Source organism: Mobula birostris, chromosome 20, assembly GCF_030028105.1.
Source record: "Mobula birostris isolate sMobBir1 chromosome 20, sMobBir1.hap1, whole genome shotgun sequence".
NCBI classification, from domain to species: Eukaryota; Metazoa; Chordata; class Chondrichthyes; order Myliobatiformes; family Myliobatidae; genus Mobula; species Mobula birostris.
The window spans coordinates 58,671,625-58,688,552 of NC_092389.1; the positions used below are offsets into that span (position 1 = coordinate 58,671,625).

The window sequence follows — 16,928 nt, forward strand, 5'->3', positions numbered from 1 at the left end:
GAACCAGGCACTTCTCTCCGTCTTCATTTCTGTTCTGCTTCCTCTTTAGCCCATCACGCCTACCGGGGCACAAGCTGCCAACTGCAGGTCGCCAGATTCCTCTGCCAAGGGCTGAGGGGTGATCAGCCCTGTGGTTTTTACTTTCTCCACACGTCTTCAATCGTCTTCCACTGGAAGGTCCTTCCGATCCCGGGGATGAGGCCTTTGGAGATTCAGCTGAAGTTTCTGTCCAACTGGATTTTTACGGGATGAGTTTGCTAGACCCATGCCCGACCCTCCTCCTTTCGCAACCGGGCTTGGGCAGTCCATGGCTGAGTTTTCATTTCTGTTAGGATCTATTTAATGTGCTTCTGATCCCACCTTGATATCGAAATGGCCACAATTCCTTCCCACTGAACATACGCAGCGACATAATATTTATTCCCCGCGTCTGCAGCGCCTGTAGTGGACAATCGCGGTACTGCAGGGAATCAGCAGCTCCCCGAAAGTGGAAGTATTCTGAATCAGGAAGTGCCGGGAGTTAACATGGCTTCGAAAAGAAAGGCCGAGAGTTGGACCGAGGAGGTAATTTGTCCCGTCTGCCTGGATTTGTTCACCGATCCGGTTATACTGGTGTGCGGACACAACTTCTGTCGCTCTTGTATCACACGGTGTTGGGAAAGGGAGGAGAGAAACTCCTGCCCGGAATGTAGAGAGGTGATTGTGGACCGCACCCTCAGGGTCAATCGGGCTTTAGCAAATCTGGCTGAAAAAGCTCGAAATGTAAACTTGAATTCGAAAGGAAGGGAAAGTAAATTTCACTGCGAGGAACATGAGGAAGAACTGAAACTGTTTTGTGAAACGGACAAGACACTGATCTGTCTGATCTGTGCAGTTGCGCAGGAACACAGAGAGCACCGCTTCCTGCCGATTAAAGAAGCTGTTACACTCTACAAGGTAAAACTAATCCGAATTTGATATTTACCCCATCGTCATTATCCACGGCACGAGCCTCCCTAAACAACACATCATCCCCCCACCTTTCGCCATCTCCAATGGGATTCTACCACGAAGCACATCTTTCTCTCCAAAAGCCCACTCCCACCCTCCACCCTGACAACTCTCCGCTCTCTATAGGGATCGGTCTCTACGTAATTCCCTTAGCCACTCGCTGCTCCCCACTGATCTCCCTCCTGACACCGATATCTGGAAGCGGGACAAGTGCTAAACCTGACTCCTGCACCTCCTCCCTCGTCACCATTCACGGCCACAAACAGCCCCAAATCCCCCCGTTTCCTCCATGGTCTTTTGTCCTCTCGTATTAGATACCTTCTTCTTCAGCTCTTTGCCTCTTCCACATGTCCCCTCTCAGCTTCTCACTTCATCACCCTCCCCCACGTTCCCCCTCACGTTGTCTCACCCGTCACCTGTCAGCTGATTCTCATCCCCAACCTTTTTATTTTGGCTTCGACCCCATTCCTTCCCAGTCCTAATGAAGGATCTCATCCTAAAACGTCGAGTGTTTATTTCCCCTCGTAGATGCTGCCTGACTCATTGAGTTCCTCCAGCATTTTGTGTGCAATGATCGGGTTTGATCGCCTGTTTATTTTGATCCATTTTTTGTTTCTCTATTTCCTTCGCCCTCTGACATCCAGGATCAACTAAAATCTTCCTTAGACTCTCTCACAAAAAAGAAATCAGACTTCCAGGAAAAGGAGCAGCAACAGAAAGAGAAGATTTCCGGAGTTCGGGTGAGACATCCCGAGCAGAATTTCTGATATTACTGTAGAGTTTTGCTCCCTTTAATGCGGAATAGCGGAGTATCGCAGCTCGAGTGATCTGGGTCGATCCTGACCTCTGGTGCTGTCTGTGTAGATTTTGCATGTTCTCCCTGTGGCCATGACAGTTTATGTCACGTACACACAACCCTGTAAAAATATCAGCAGCAATAGAACCCACCTGGAGTCTGGTTTTGCTGTTAACAAAACACTATTTTATTAGTAACTACGTCATATAGTAACTTAAACCAGGTAAATCAAGAGTTAACGTTGTTATGCATATATAGGTCTACATATATCTATATCCCCAACCTTCTTCAGAGCAAGGGTGGTAAGTGATACGGTCTTACAATGGTGCGGTAGGGAAAGTTTTTTCAGTCCATGGGATTGAAGTGAGAGAGAGAGATTTGTAATCCAAGTAAGCAGGTGTCTTCAATCCTCCTCGATGTCCTCCAGATCTTCAAAATAAATGCCGGTGTGCTGAACACCACCTGTCCACCATGTAGCTCCTCCTCCTCTCTCTCTCTCTCTCTCTCTCTCTCTCTCTCTCTCTCTCTCAATTACAGGCATGATTCTTAAAGGCACAGTCCATAATGAATAAAAGTTAAGATTCCATCACAGTTTCAGATACATCCCAAGGACGTGTTGGATGAATGGATAATTACAATTAACCCTGTGGAGGTGGAGGAGGGTGTATGTGAATCTGGTGGGAGTTAATGGGTCAATGGGGAGATTAGATTTCAGGAAAATGTGAGGGAATGTGGTTGACTGAAATGCTCTCAGAACTAGCATGGTCTTTAATGGACCAAATGGTCTCCCTAATGTCATCAAGGAAATTCACACAGCAATACAGTAAATTAATCTTTATCTTTCATTTGACAGAAACAGTCACACACCGTTCAGTCCCACATCACATCCCAATTTGCTGAACTGCGAGAGATTATCACTGAGAAAGAGCAGAGTTTACTCAGGGATCTCAGGGAGGAAGAGGCGAGGATTCTGAATCCAATGCAGAAAAATCTTCGAGAGATTCAAGAGAATATCGGGTTGATTCAGGAGGAAATCACTAAGTTAAGGGAACAGATGGATCAAAAAGACAGTGTGATATTTCTCAAGGTGAGGGATTATATTTCAATTTGTTTCTGTCACAGGTCACTAAATGAACAGTGGTATATTTGAAATAAACACAGCACAGCGGCTAATTCTAACAAACCAATTGCCGCTGCTGGCAACCTCACAAAGATTGTTATACTTGTATGACGTGCCCTCCGATCACTCCAATAATCATGTTACAAAATGTCGAAGATATGTATTCGATCCTTTATCTGCAACATACGAACATGAAGTGATGAAACTTCAGCGTAATTAATCGTAAATTAATCCGCAATGAAACGGTAAACAAACGATGTGGCATCCGTCCGTCCTCAGCTCAAAACAGCCCAGAACAAAGCACGAATACGTAACTTATTCCCTTCGCTAGTACCACGCCCACACGCACGTGACTAGTTACCATAACAATTACGCAACACAGAATACATTGCAGACAGAAAACAGATGTGTTGCTCCTACACACAGCATTTACAAATGGCAGTAAACTGTTTTCACCAGACAATTGATGTAACTATTCAGGGTTGTTGTTGTCCCAAAACTGGACTTCCGCAACTTCTGTACATCCCAGGACAGAATACAAAGTTCTCTGAAATAATTTATTCTGATCATAATACCAAGCTGCTGGTTGTGTATTTAATTATCACATTAAATATCCTCTTAACTCCCATTAACACCCAGTTCCAGTCACAGACTGTGAGTGTGTTTGGTGTGGTGGGTGTGAGGGTCTCTCTGTCAATCCGTGAGAACAAAGAATGTGACCAAACATCAGACTTATCCTCTATATCCGGTTTATGTCAGATTAGGGAAACTTTCAATGTTTCTTTATTTTTTTCAGATAAGTTCCACATGGAATTGTATCCCATTAGGAGCATAGAAACAGAAACATAGAAAACCTACAGCACAATACAGGCCCTTCAGTCCACAATGCTGTGCCAAACACGTCATTATTTTAGGAATTACCTAGAGTTAGTCATAGTCCTCTATCTTTCTGAGCTCTATGTACCATCTAGAAGCCTCTTAAAAGATGGTATCATATCTGCCACCTCCACCATTACCGGCAGCCCATTCCACACACTCAGAAATCTCTGCGTAAAAATATTACCTCTGACATCTTCTCTGTACCTGCTTGCAAGCACCTTAAAACTGTGTCCTCTCGTGTTAGCCATTTCATCCCTGAGAAAAATCCTCTGACTCTGATGAATGCCTCTTATACAGCTCCATCAGGTCACCTCTCATCCTCCGTCGCTCCAAGGAGAAAAGGCCGAGTTCACTCAACCGATTCTCATAAGGCATGATCCGTAAGCCAGCCAACATCCTTGTAAATTTCCTCTGCACCCTTTCTGTGGTTTCCACATCATTCCTGTAGTGAGACGACCAGAAATGAGTAAATACTCCAAGTGGGGTCTGACCGGGGTCCTATATAGCTGTAACATTACCTCTTGCCTCCAAAACTCAATCCCATGGTTGATGAAGGCCAATGCAGCTTAACCACAGAGTCAACTTGCTTAGCAGATTTGAGTGTCCTATGGACTCGGACCCCAAGATCCCTCTGATCTTCCACACTGCCAAGAGTCTTATCATTAATACCATAGTATGCCATTATATGATCTACCAAAGTGAACCACTTCACACTTATCTGGTTTGAACTCCAACCTGCCACTTTTCAGCACAGATTTGCATCCTATCGATGTCCTGCTGTAAATTCTGACAGCTCCCTACACTATCCACAACACCCCCAACCTTTGTGTCATTAGCAAATTTACTAACCCATCCCTTCATTTCCTTATACTGGTCATTTAGAAAACTCACAAGGGGTCCTCGAACAGCCATGCTGACTATTCCTAACCATATTATTCCTCTCCAAATGTTCATAAATCCTGCCTCTCAGAATCTTCTCCATCAACTTACCAACCACTGAAGTAACACTCACTGATCTATAATTTCCTGGGCTATCTCTACTCCCTTTCTTGAATAAGGGAATGACATCTGCAACCCTCCAATTCTCCGGAACCTCTCCCGTCCTCATTGATGCTGCAAGGATCATTGCCAGAGGCTCAGCAATCTCCTCCCTCACCTCCCACAGTGGCCTGGGGTACATCTCATCCGATCCCCATCATAAACAGGCCATTCAGCCCATCGTTTTCTATCAATTTCCCTGCTTTGCAATCCTCCTCCACCTACTCACCACACTCAGTGACAGTGCTCTGAACTCCATGGTCCCTCATGTGTTTATCCAGTTATCCCATTACATTCAATCTCTGCTGTTCCGCTTCAAACCCTCCTGTGGCAATGAGTTCCACATCCTCTTCACTAAATTTCTTATGAGACTTATTAAAATCCTTCTGGAATTTCATCTCCTACAGTTCTCCCCATAAATACAGGTTCCGCCCCCCTCCACCGCCCTGCACACGATTAAATCCATCACTGATCTTAAATTCCTCCATATTATTACCCTGATGTCATATCCAGATGAAAATACACAACCTGTAAAAGTCTTCCCTGTAAGTTTCATCGTCCCAGTAACGGTCTAACTTTTCATTTAATTTAACCCCTGTTTCTGATTTGGTTATGTGAGTGAGTGACTGTGGGAGTGGGAATTTTCAACACCTTGTAATGATTTGGATGAAATTCAGGATGTGGACAGTGAGTCCAAGTCTAAACAGATTTGTGTTTTTGTTTATTTCAGGAGGAAGCTCGTCGGAACAGGAGGTAGGAAATGCTCTTTACTCAAACCCTGTATGGATTTGTAAAATAGTTCAAAATTCCAGTTTATCACCAGCAGTTTAATATTTACAGGATTAATGATGATGTCCAGGAATTGTCAGTGACAGATGAGTCCCTACCGTTTGAAAAATTCGATCACCTCTATTTGTTGAACACAGTGCTGAGAGAAACACTTGATGCCAATTATCGAGGTAAAACGTACAAAAGATTCATTATTCATTGTTTGTGAGACACAATTAGCTTCTAATTTAAAGGAAAGATTGTCTATAATAATGGGCTGAAGGGGAATTGAAGTTTATTTGACATCAGACCTACCGACTGGGGGGGGGGGGCATCACTGTCATTGTGGTCAGCTGGAGATGTCAGACCCCTGAACACACCAGCACAGGGTCACAATACAACCAATACACGGGACGGGCAGATGAACCACTGTGTCCAGATCCCAGGCCACTGCACTAACACGCCAAGACATGAGTTTGAATCCTACCACAGGAGCTGGAAAATTAATACTGACTTGATGATATTGTAGGGAATAAAAACGGGTATCAGTGTGGTGACTGGGATTGTCAGGAAAATACACAAGTCCTTTGTGCACTGTGAGTACAGACTCTGATTTACGCAGGTCCTTCCCCTTCTGGAGCCGCGACTCTCACTGTTGTTCGAGGGAAAAGAGGGGAGCGGTAGTGATAGGGGATTCATACGTCAGGGGAGCAGACAGGAGAATCTATGGACGTGAACAGGACACAAGGATAGTATGTTGCATCCTCGGTGCCAGAGTCAGGGGCATCTTGGATCGTGTCTGCAGCATTTTGGAGAGGGAGGGAAAACAGCCAGATATCTTGGTACATTTTGGAACCAATGACATAAATGTAAAAGCAAAGTGGTCCTGAAAATAGAACTTGGAGAGCTTAGTAGTAAGCTCAGAGCAGTACCTCCAGGATTATAATTTCTGGACTGCTGCCTGTGTCACGTACTGGTGAGGGTAGGAGCAGGATAATTTGACAGCTTAAGGATGGCTGAGAAGCTGGTGCAGGGGGCAGGGCTTCAGGTTCTTGGATCATTGGGATCTCTTCTGGTGGAGAAATGACCTGTTCAAATGGGGTGAGTTACACCTGGACCTGAGGGAGAACAGTATTCTCACAGAAAGGATTGATAGATCTGTTGTGGAGGGCTTAAACTAATTTGGTGGTGTGGGGAGTTGGAACTGGAGTGAAGGAATAGGACTGACAGTAAAAATACAAAGATAGCGTGCAGTCAAACTTTCAGATAGGACGGACAGATACAAGGACAAAATTGCAGCCAGCAGGGTGAGTATCAGTGCATTAGGGATGCAGAATTGAAACGGGTAGCAAATACAGTTCAAAAAGTGTTATATCTTATTGCATGATGTATAAGAAATAAGGTGGATGATCTTGTTACACTATTAGATTGTCAGGTATGGTGTTGTGGCCATCACTGAATCGTGGCTGAAGGATGGTTGTAGTTGGGAGCTGAATGTCCAAGGTTACACAATGTTTCGGTGGTATAGGAAGGTAGACAGAGGGGTTGGTGTGGCTCTGCTGGTAAATCAGTAGAAAGATGTGACATAGGATTGGAAGATATTGAATCCTTGTGGGTTGAGTGAAGGAACTGCAAAAGTAAAAATGACACTGATGACAGTTACATACAGGATCCCAACAGTAGCTGGATGTGGACCACAGATTACAACTGGAAATAGAAAAGGCTGATGAAAAGGACAATGTTATGATAGTCATGGGAGATTTCAACATGCAGGTCAATTGGGAAAATCAGGTTGATAATGGATGTGAAGAGAGTGAATTTGTTGAATGCTGTGTGTGGCTTTATCGAGCAGTTTGTCCATGAGACTACTCAGGGAACAGCTCTACTGGATTGGGTGTTATGTATTGAACCAGAGGTGATTAGGTAAATGGACCCTTAGGAGAGAATGCTCACAACATGACTGAGTTCAACTTGAAATTTGATAAGGAGACAGTAGATTCTGACATGGTAGTATTTCAGTAGAGTAAAGTGGTCTGAGAGAGAAGATGGCCAAAGCAATTTGGAAGGAGATGCTGGCAGGGATGAGAGCAGAGCAGAAATGGTGTCAGTTTCTGGGAAAATGAGGAAGGTGAAGGATAAATGTATTCCAAAAATAAATAAATACTCAAATGGCAAAATAGTAAAACCGTGGCTGACGAGGGAAGTCAAGTTCATGTAAAGGCAAAAGAGAGGGCATACAACAAAGTAAAAATTAGTCGGAAGACAGAGGATTGGGAAGCTTTTAAATACCTACAGAGAGGAACTGAAAGAATGATTGGGAGGGGAGAAACTAAACATGCAATTGATTTGAATTGAATTGACTTTATTCCTTACATCCTTCATATACATGAGGATTAAAAATCGTCTCCATCTAAATGTGCAATTTACAGTAATTTATGATAAATAATATGTACAACATGCTGGTCAATATAACATAGAAATCCAGTTGTCTCAGCACGAGTTAATCAGTCTGATGGCCTGGTGGAAGAAGCTGTCCCCGGACCCTGTTGATCCTGGCTTTTATGCTGCGGTACCGTTTCCCGGATGGTAGCAACTGGTACAGTTTGTGGTTGGGGTGACTCGAGTATTCAAAAATCCTTTGGGCCCCCCTTAGACACCTGTCTTTGTAAAAGAAGCTGGCAAACAATATCAAATTGTTTTTCAAGTATTGTAAAGAAAATAAAATAGAGATGAGAGTGGCTATAGGACCGCTGGAAAATGAGGCCGGATATGTAATAATGGGAGATAAAGGGACGGCAGATGAACAAAATGAGTATTTTGTATCAGTCTTCACTGTGGAAGACACACGCACTGTGGCAGATGTTAAACAAAGAGACGTGGTGCAGTTACCATTACAAGAGAGAATGTGCTCAAAAAGCTGTAAGACCTAAAGGTACATAAGTCACCTGGAATCCTAGGGTTCTGAAAGAGGTTGCATAGACATTGTGGTGGCACTAGTGATGATCTTTCTAAAATCATTGGACTCTGGCATGATGCCAGAGGACTGGAAAAATGCAAATGTTACTCCACTCTTTAAGTAGGGAGGAAGGCAGCAGAAAGGAAATTATGGACCAGTTACCCTCACCTCTGTGGTTCAGAAGAAGTTGGAGTCAATTGTTAAGTATGAGGTTATGGAATACTTGGTGACACTGGACAAGATAGGACAAGTCAGCCTCACTTCCTTAAGGGAATATCTCGCCTGACAAACTTGTTGGAATTCTTTGAGAAGGTTACAAATAGGGTAGATAAAGAGGATGCAGAGGATGTTGTATATTTGGAATCACAGAAGGCCTTTGACAAGGTGTCACACATGAAGCTGCTTTCCAAGTTAAGAGCTCATGGTATTACAGAAAAGGTATTGGCATGGTTAGAATATTGGCTGATTGGTAGGAAACAGCGAATGAGAGTAAAGGGATCCTTTTCTGGTAGGCTGCCAGAGACCGGTGCTCCACAGGGGTCAGTGTTAGGTCACCATCACTTTATGCTGTATATCATGATTTAACTGATGGATTAGACTATAAGATATAGGAGCAGAAGTAGGTCATTCGGCCCATCAGGTCTTCTCCTCCATTCATTCTTGGGCTGATCCAATTCTTCCAGTCATCCACACTCCCCTGCTTTCACCCAATACCCTTCGATGCCCTGGCTAATCAAGAACCTATCTATTTCTGCCTTAAATATACCCAATGACCTGGCCTCCAGAGCCATTCGTGGCAACAAATTCCACAGATTTACCACCCCCTGACTGAAGTAATTTCTCCGCATCTTAATTCAAAAAGGACGTCCTTCAATCCTGAAGTCATGCCCTCTTGTCCTAGAATAGATGGCTTTGTTGCCAAGTTTTCAGATGATATGAAGATTGGCGGAGTGCAGGTTGTATTGAAGCAACGGGTAGGCTACACAAGGATGAGGAGAATGGGCAAGAAAGTGGCAAATGTTATACAATGTTGGAAAATTCATGGTCATCCACTTTGGTAGCAGAAATAATGTGCAGATTATTTATTTTTTTTCATCGGGAGAAAATCCAAAAGCTGAGATTGAAATAGACTTAGGAGTCCTTTTGCAGAACACCCTAAAGGTTAACTTGCAGGGAGAGTCAGTGGTGAGGAAGGCAAATACAATGTTGGGATTCATTTCAAGAGGTTTAGAATAGCATTCAATTCAAGAGCAGGGATATGATGTTGAGGCAATGGTGAAGCCTGGTTTTCAGTATTATGAACAGTACTGGGCTTCTCATCTAAGAAAAGATGTGCTACATTGCAGAGGGTTCAGTTCACAAGGATGATTCCGGGAATGAAAGGGTTATCATATGAGGAACGTTTGATAGCTCTGTGTCTGTACTCGCTGGAATTTAGAAAGATGAGGGGGTATCTTAATGAAACCTGGAATGTTGAAAGACCCAGACAGAGTAGATGTGGAAAGGATATTTCCCATGGTGGGAGAGTCTAGGACAACAGGGCACAGCCTCACAGTGGAGAGACACCCGTTTAAAACAGATGTGGAGAAATTTTTTTGAGCCAGAAGCTGATGAATTTGTTAGCTTGATAGGCTCTAGATTGGACATGGCATCAAAGGTTATGGGGAGAAGGCTGGGGAGTGGGGATGAGGAGGAGGGAAAGGATCAGCTATGACTGAATGTTGGAACAGACTCGATGGGCCAAATGGCCTAATTCTGCTCCTATATCTTATGCCCTTATTGTCATCAGACCACTACATTAAAGCATTGTGAGAATGAGCACAGACAACCCGACCAGGGTTGACATCATTCAAGATTTCATCTCGGAAGAAGCAGACACAGCACAACCGGCCTGGCAAAACACCCCTGCACATACCTACACTAGAAGTATGTAGTCAAAGCCTCAGCGATATACATCGTTATTTCCCTCTGTAACCTGGAAACCATTCTCTTCAGACACGGTAACTTATTTATTGTAACAACACACATACACACACGTCACACATTGTCAGCACACACCAGGCATGTAATGACACACTGTAACACAGAAATACTTCAATGTGCACACTCTCCTTCAATGTGTACACATAAACACACTGATATTTACCACAATCAACACACACACACAGAGTAACACATACCCAGACATATTATCAGAGTGTGACACACGGTCAAAGAGACAGCCACAAGTTTCCATTTGGGAATGAAATCTGTTGTCCTTACCCAGTCTGTCTGTTCTGTGGCATGGAGCTGCCCTCTACCGTGTTGTTACATCAACAGTTCACAGACAGACTCTAGGGTGAGATTCCTCAGGATGATGATCTGGGAGGGTTTGACAGATGTTGAACCCATGGCCCACTTCATCCATCTACAAGACTAAGATGTCTTCTTGAGCATGTCCCATTTATGTGTTTATGCCCTATTTCCCTCTAACCACTTTCTATCTATGTACCTCTCTAAATTTACTTCAGAATATTTTAATTTTACCTGTTTCTACAACATCTGACAGCAAGTTCCATATACCTACCCACCTCTCTGTGAGAATGCTACCCCACAGATCCTTCATAAAAATTTTCCCTCTCACTTTCAATCTGAGTCTTTTGGTTCTGTACTACCATTTTTTGGAAAAAGACACACTTTATCTAAGCCCTTTATGAATGTATTTACCTCGATAAGGGGTCATCCCTCAACATCCTACACTACAGATAAATAGCCCAAGCTTATTTACTCTCTGCTTTTAACTCAAGTCCCCCAGTCTTGGTAACATCCCCCTGAACCTTCCTGTCCAGTGTAATGACATCCTCCCCATGTTTGGGGAACCAGAAATGCAGACAATAGCCCCAGTGTGGTCTGTCATCAACATCAAAGACCCTGCTGAAGTTCATGTGAACAGTGTTGAATAGGCTGATGAAAACAGGACTGAAGGTGTTATATTTGAATGCTCCAGTATACAGAATAAGGTAGATGATGTTGTAGCACAGGTAGAGATTGGAAGGTACTATGTTGTTGGCATCACCGAGTTGTGCTGGAAAGGAGATCATGGCTTGAAGCTGAACTTTCAAGGATACACCTTGTATTCAAAGGACAGGCAGAGGGGATGGGGAGGGTCTGTTGGTAAAAATATTGAGATGAAATCCTTAGAGAGGTGACAGGATTAGAAGATGTTGAATCATTGTCGGTAGAGTTAAGAAACTGCAAGGGTGAAAAGACTCCAAATAGTGGCCAGGATAGAAACGGGATACAAATTACACCATGAGGTGGGAAAAAAACGCAAGGTGACGGTTGGAATGGGGGATTCCAACATGCAGGTAGATTCGGAAAATCATGTTGGTGCTGCATTCCAGGAGAGGGAATTGGTAGAATGCCCCCGAGATGGCTTTTTAGAACAGCTTGTGGTTGAGCCCAATGGGAGAAAGGCAATTCTGGAGTGGGATTTGTATAATGAAACAAATATGATTTGGGAGATTAAGGTAAAAGAACCTCCCGAAAGCAGTGATCATAGAATGATAGAATTCACTCAACAATTTAAGAGAGAGATAAAGTCAGATGTATCAGTATCAGAGTGGAGAAAAGTTAGTTACAGAGGCATGAGGGAGGAGCTGACCAAAGTAGATTGAAAGGGGACATGAGCAGGGATGATTGCAGAACAACAAAGACTAGAATTCCAGGGGCAATTTGGATAGATAACTACCAAAGATGAAGAAGAATTATACAGGGAAGGTGAGGTAACTGTGTTTGACACGGGAAGTCAAAGACAGCATGAAAGCAAAAGAGAAGGCACACAATAGAGCAAAAATTAGCAGGATGTTGGAGTATCGAGAAGAATTTGATAATCAACAGAAAACAATTGCAAAGCCATAAGGAGACAAAATGAGATACGAGTGAAAGCTTGCGAACAATACTCAACAGGACACAAAAATGTAAAGAGTAAAAGAGAGGTGAGAGTGGAATTTTGACACCAATAAAATAACACTGGAGAGGATAAATGTGAGATAAAGACATGACGGAGATACATATTTTTTTCATATTTTGTGTCATCCTCACTGTGGAAGATACCAGCTGTATGTCAGAAATGTGAGAGTGTCTGGGGACAGAATTGAGTGTTGCTGATGTTACTGAGGAGAAGGTGCGTGGGAAGATTGAAGGTCTGAAGGTACCTGGACCAGATGGACTACACCCCAGTGTTCGGAAGGAGTTAGCTGAAGAGAATATGGGGGCATTAGTAATGATCTTTCAGGAATCACTAGATAATTAGACATTCAAGACGAATGGAAATTGCAAAGGTCACTTCACTCTTTATGACGGGAAAGCAGCTGAGGAAAGAAAATTACAGGTGAGTTAGTCTGGATGTGGTGTGCTTGGAAAGATGCTGGAGTCCAGTATTAATGGAACTGTTTTTGGGTACATGGAGGCACAGGATAAAATAGGGCAAAGACAGCTTGCCTTCCCTGAAGGGGAAATCTTGCCCGACAAATCTGCTGGAATTCTTCGAGGAACACAAATCCAGGATAGACAAAGAATGATTTGGATGACAATTGTTGCCTTTGTGGCCAAGCTTGCAGATGATAGGGAGATAGTTTCAGGGGAAGCACTGCTGCGGAAACTCGGAATCTGCAGAAGGACAGAGACAGATCAGGAAATGGGCAGATAAGTGATAGATGGATTATTGAGTAGTGAAGGTGTGCATGCCCTTTGGTAGAAGGAATGAAGGCATAGACGATTTTGTAAACAGCAAGGAAATTCAAAAATCAGAGGTGCAAAGGTACTTGGGGCTCCTGGTGCAGGATTCCCGAAAGGTTAACTTGCATTTTGTGTCAGTGGTAAGATCAGCAAACTCAATGTTAGCATTCATTTAGAGAGGATTCGAATAGGATGTCATTCTGAGGGTTTAGAAGAAATTGTTCAGCCCACACGGAGCATTGTGAGCATATTGGAAAAGATGTGATGGCATTGGAAAGGGTCCAGGAGGTTCACAAGAATGATTCCAGGAATGAAAGAGTTAACATATTCAGACTGTTTGATGGTTCTGGGCCTGCACTCACGGGAGTTTAGAAGAATGGCTGATTTATTATCCCCCTCAACCCTATTCGGAATCAAAGGTTCTGGGGATAAGGCAGGAACTGGATACTGATTGTGGATGATCAGCCATGATCACAGTTAATGGTGGTGCTGGCTCGAAGGGCCGAATGGGCTACTCCTGCACCTATTGTCTATTGTCTATTCTCCCTCCTCCTCCCCATAATTTCTGATGCCCTGACTAATCAATGGTTTACTTATCAACTTCTGCTTTGAAAATCAAACACAAGAAATTCTGCAGATGCTGGTAATCCAAGCAGAACAGGTCCTGGTTAAGGGTCTTGGCCTGATCTCTCTGAAACCTATTTGGAGAGAGTTGATGTCGGGAGGATGTTTCCTATAGTGGGTGGGTCGAGGACCAGAAGGCGCAGCCTCTGACTGGAGGATGTCCATTTAGAACAGAGATGAGGAGGAATTCCTTTATCCACAGGATAGTGAATCTGCCACAGGGAATATGTTTCAATGAGTATATTTAAAGTGGAGCCACACACACAAAATGCTTGAGGAACTCAGCAGGCCAGGAAGCATCTGTGGAAAAGAGTAAACTGTTGATGGTTCAGGCTGAAATGCTGCATCAGGACCCGTGTTTCTTAAGGGTCCCTGCAAATTCTTCTCCTGTCCAAATGAGGGGCTGCGGGCGATGGGGTTGTGGGAAAGGGGACAAAGGGATCCTCATCTCCATCTTTGTCCCCCGCCAGCTTCTCGTTCCGTCTACACACACAGTTCACCCACAGGCTTTCCACCCCTCCCACACCTGGTTCTGGTACAATCTGTCGTTCATCTCTCCCCTGCTGGTTCCCATTATCACCTCCTTTACTGTCTCAAACCTTCACACTCCCCCACTCCACACTTCACACTCACAAATGAATGTTAACATTGAATGAAGGGCCTGTTCCTGTGCTGTACTGTTCTATGTTCTCTGTTCCCTGTTCAGAAGAAAGAGAGGAGATCTCAGGGAAACAAGAAAATTCTTCTGGGGTCAACAGGCAGGATACAGGAAGGATGTTTCCCCCTCTGAAGTCAAGGGTCAGGGGTCACTGTCTGTTTGGAATTCTCAGCACCCGTAGGGGGAGGGGTGTTTGGGGATTCTTAGCCATTCAGTTCACAGAGCCATCCCCGTACAGCATAGAAATGTGCCCTTCGACCCATCGCCTCTGTGCTGACCTATTTACCCGTCTACATTCATCCCATTGGCCGGCATTAGGTCAGTCTCCTTTTGTGCCTTGCCTATTGAAGTGTCTGTCCAAGTGTCTCTTAAACACAGAGGACTGGAGGCCTGTGACCTGCAGAGGTCGGTGCTGGGGCCGGGGTAGTTTGTCAATCATATTAATGATTTGGATGATAGTGCAGGTGACATAGTTAGTAGGTTTGTGGGTGACACTAAAATTCATTGTACAGTGGATAGGGAAGAGGGTTATCTTTGTTTACACAAGGCCCATGATCAACTGTAGAGCTGGGTACAGTGGCAATGTTTTAAAATGCATCTTGCCAGGTACGTGGATAAGAAAGGTGGAAAAGAATCATAGACAAATGGGACTAGCTCATTAAAGCAAGCTGGTCGGCACGAAAGAGTTGAGCCGAAGAGCCTCTGTGACCTTGCATTTAAATCCATTCACCCACCCCCCTCCCATCTTAATCCACCCCTTTCTCGCACTCGTTTCAGCTGTCTATCTCCTCTATTCATTTCTGTTCTTGAGGGAAGATGTCGGCCCTGACCCGCTCGGTTCCTCCAGCATTTTGTGTCTGTTTGATCGGGAAATCTCTGCTCTCCGTCCTGCGTAAAACCCTTGGCGACACATTAGTTGTCCATCCGCTTCGTCAGGTCAAATCAGTGGAAAGGTTTGTGTCGTCCACCCGACTGCGCCTGAGGCCCAGCGGCCTTTCCACCGATCCCCGGGGTCGCGCTGCCTGAGTCTCCCCCCGATCCCCGGGGCCGCACTGCCCGAGTCTCCCCCCGATCCCCGGGGCCGCGCTGCCCGAGTTTCCCCCCCGATCCCAGGGGCCGCGCTGACTGAGTCTCCCCCCGATCCCCGGGGCCGCGCTGCCCGAGTCTCCCCCCGATCCCCGGGGACTCTCTAATTCTCTGCTTCTCCCCCCCAGTCTCTGTCACCCTGGATGTGGAAACGGCGAGTCCGTGTCTCGAGGTGTCTGAGGATCGGAAGAGTGTGAGATGGACCGGGACCCGGAGGGATCTCCCTGACACCGGGAAGAGATTCACAAACTGGGAATGTGTGCTGGGATCGGAGGGATTCACATCGGGGAGACATTACTGGGAGGTGGAGGTGACGGGGAATCGGTACTGGTGTCTCGGAGTCGCCGCAGAGTCTGTGGAGAGGAAAGGCTGGGTCAGTCTGAGGCCGGAGACCGGATTCTGTGTCATCGGGCGGGTTTATGACGTGTTACATCGGCATTGTGACGTGTTCAGTACTCTCATCTCCCCTGAGTCCCGTCTCCCTGCCCGTTCCATCCCCGGGAGGGTGGGAGTTTATCTCAGTTACGAGTCTGGGACAGTTTCATTTTACAACGCGGAGACGAAGTCCCATCTCTGCACCTTCACTGGGAATAAATTCACGGGGAAACTTTATCCTTTCTTCTGGTCTCGGGACGTAAACCAGTGGCTGAAAATCTGCTCCGGTTCCGCTCCGGGTCTGTAAACGGATCGGGTCCCGGGACCGGCGTCAGGAGTAAAGTCTCTGTAAATATAAATGTGCGGAGAGTGAAAAAAAAAACACGAGATGAGAATTATCGATCCGCTAATTTTAACTCGTTCACCGCATCCGACAACGGAACAGAAACACCGCGGATTCAGCAGCAGCCGCGGGGCGGCGGGTCCTGAGCTCCCCCGGGTCCTAAAGTCCACCCGCACTGTGACAGGTTAAATGGGACAGGTGGGGGCGGTGCTGACTGGGAGAGGGGAGTCAGGGTGAATCTTGGTCAGACCATAACACACAGGAGCAGAATTAGGCCGTTCAGCCCATCGACTCCGCTCCGCCATCCCATCACGGCTGATTCTGGATCCCACTCAACCCCATACACCTGCCTAGTCGCCATATCCGTTAATGGCCTGATCGACCAGTAAATGATCAACTTCCGCCTTAAAAATGTCCACAGACTTGGCCTCCATCACAGTCTGTGATAGAGTATTCCACAGAGTCACTACTCTCTGGCTAAAAATATTCCTCCTTACCTCTGTTCAAAAGGTCTCCCCTCAATGTTGAGACTGTGCCCTCTAGTCTGGATATCCCCACCACATGAAACAACCTCTC

General features: G+C 45.2%; 1 protein-coding gene and 1 pseudogene across 1 annotated transcript; one reads left to right on the forward strand and one right to left on the reverse strand.

Annotated features, from left to right (window-relative positions):
- The window catches only part of LOC140185006 (uncharacterized), a 686,808-nt pseudogene that overhangs the window by 244,986 nt on the left and 424,894 nt on the right, over positions 1-16,928 (reverse strand).
- On the forward strand, positions 511-16,371 carry LOC140185344 (zinc-binding protein A33-like). Its single transcript, XM_072238725.1, has 6 exons — positions 511-936; positions 1,635-1,730; positions 2,640-2,873; positions 5,554-5,576; positions 5,664-5,782; positions 15,763-16,371. The coding sequence occupies exons 1-6, from the start codon at positions 526-528 to the stop codon at positions 16,314-16,316; spliced, it is 1,437 nt and encodes a 478-aa protein (XP_072094826.1). The 5' UTR covers positions 511-525; the 3' UTR covers positions 16,317-16,371.

Excerpts from the sequence above, each read along its gene's own strand:
- LOC140185344 (XM_072238725.1), top strand. The coding sequence starts at position 526 with ATGGCTTCGAAAAGAAAGGCCGAGAGTTGGACCGAGGAGGTAATTTGT. Across the intron at positions 937-1,634 it reads AAGCTGTTACACTCTACAAG|GATCAACTAAAATCTTCCTT; the intron begins GTAAAACTAATC and ends TCTGACATCCAG. Across the intron at positions 5,577-5,663 it reads GAAGCTCGTCGGAACAGGAG|GATTAATGATGATGTCCAGG; the intron begins GTAGGAAATGCT and ends TAATATTTACAG.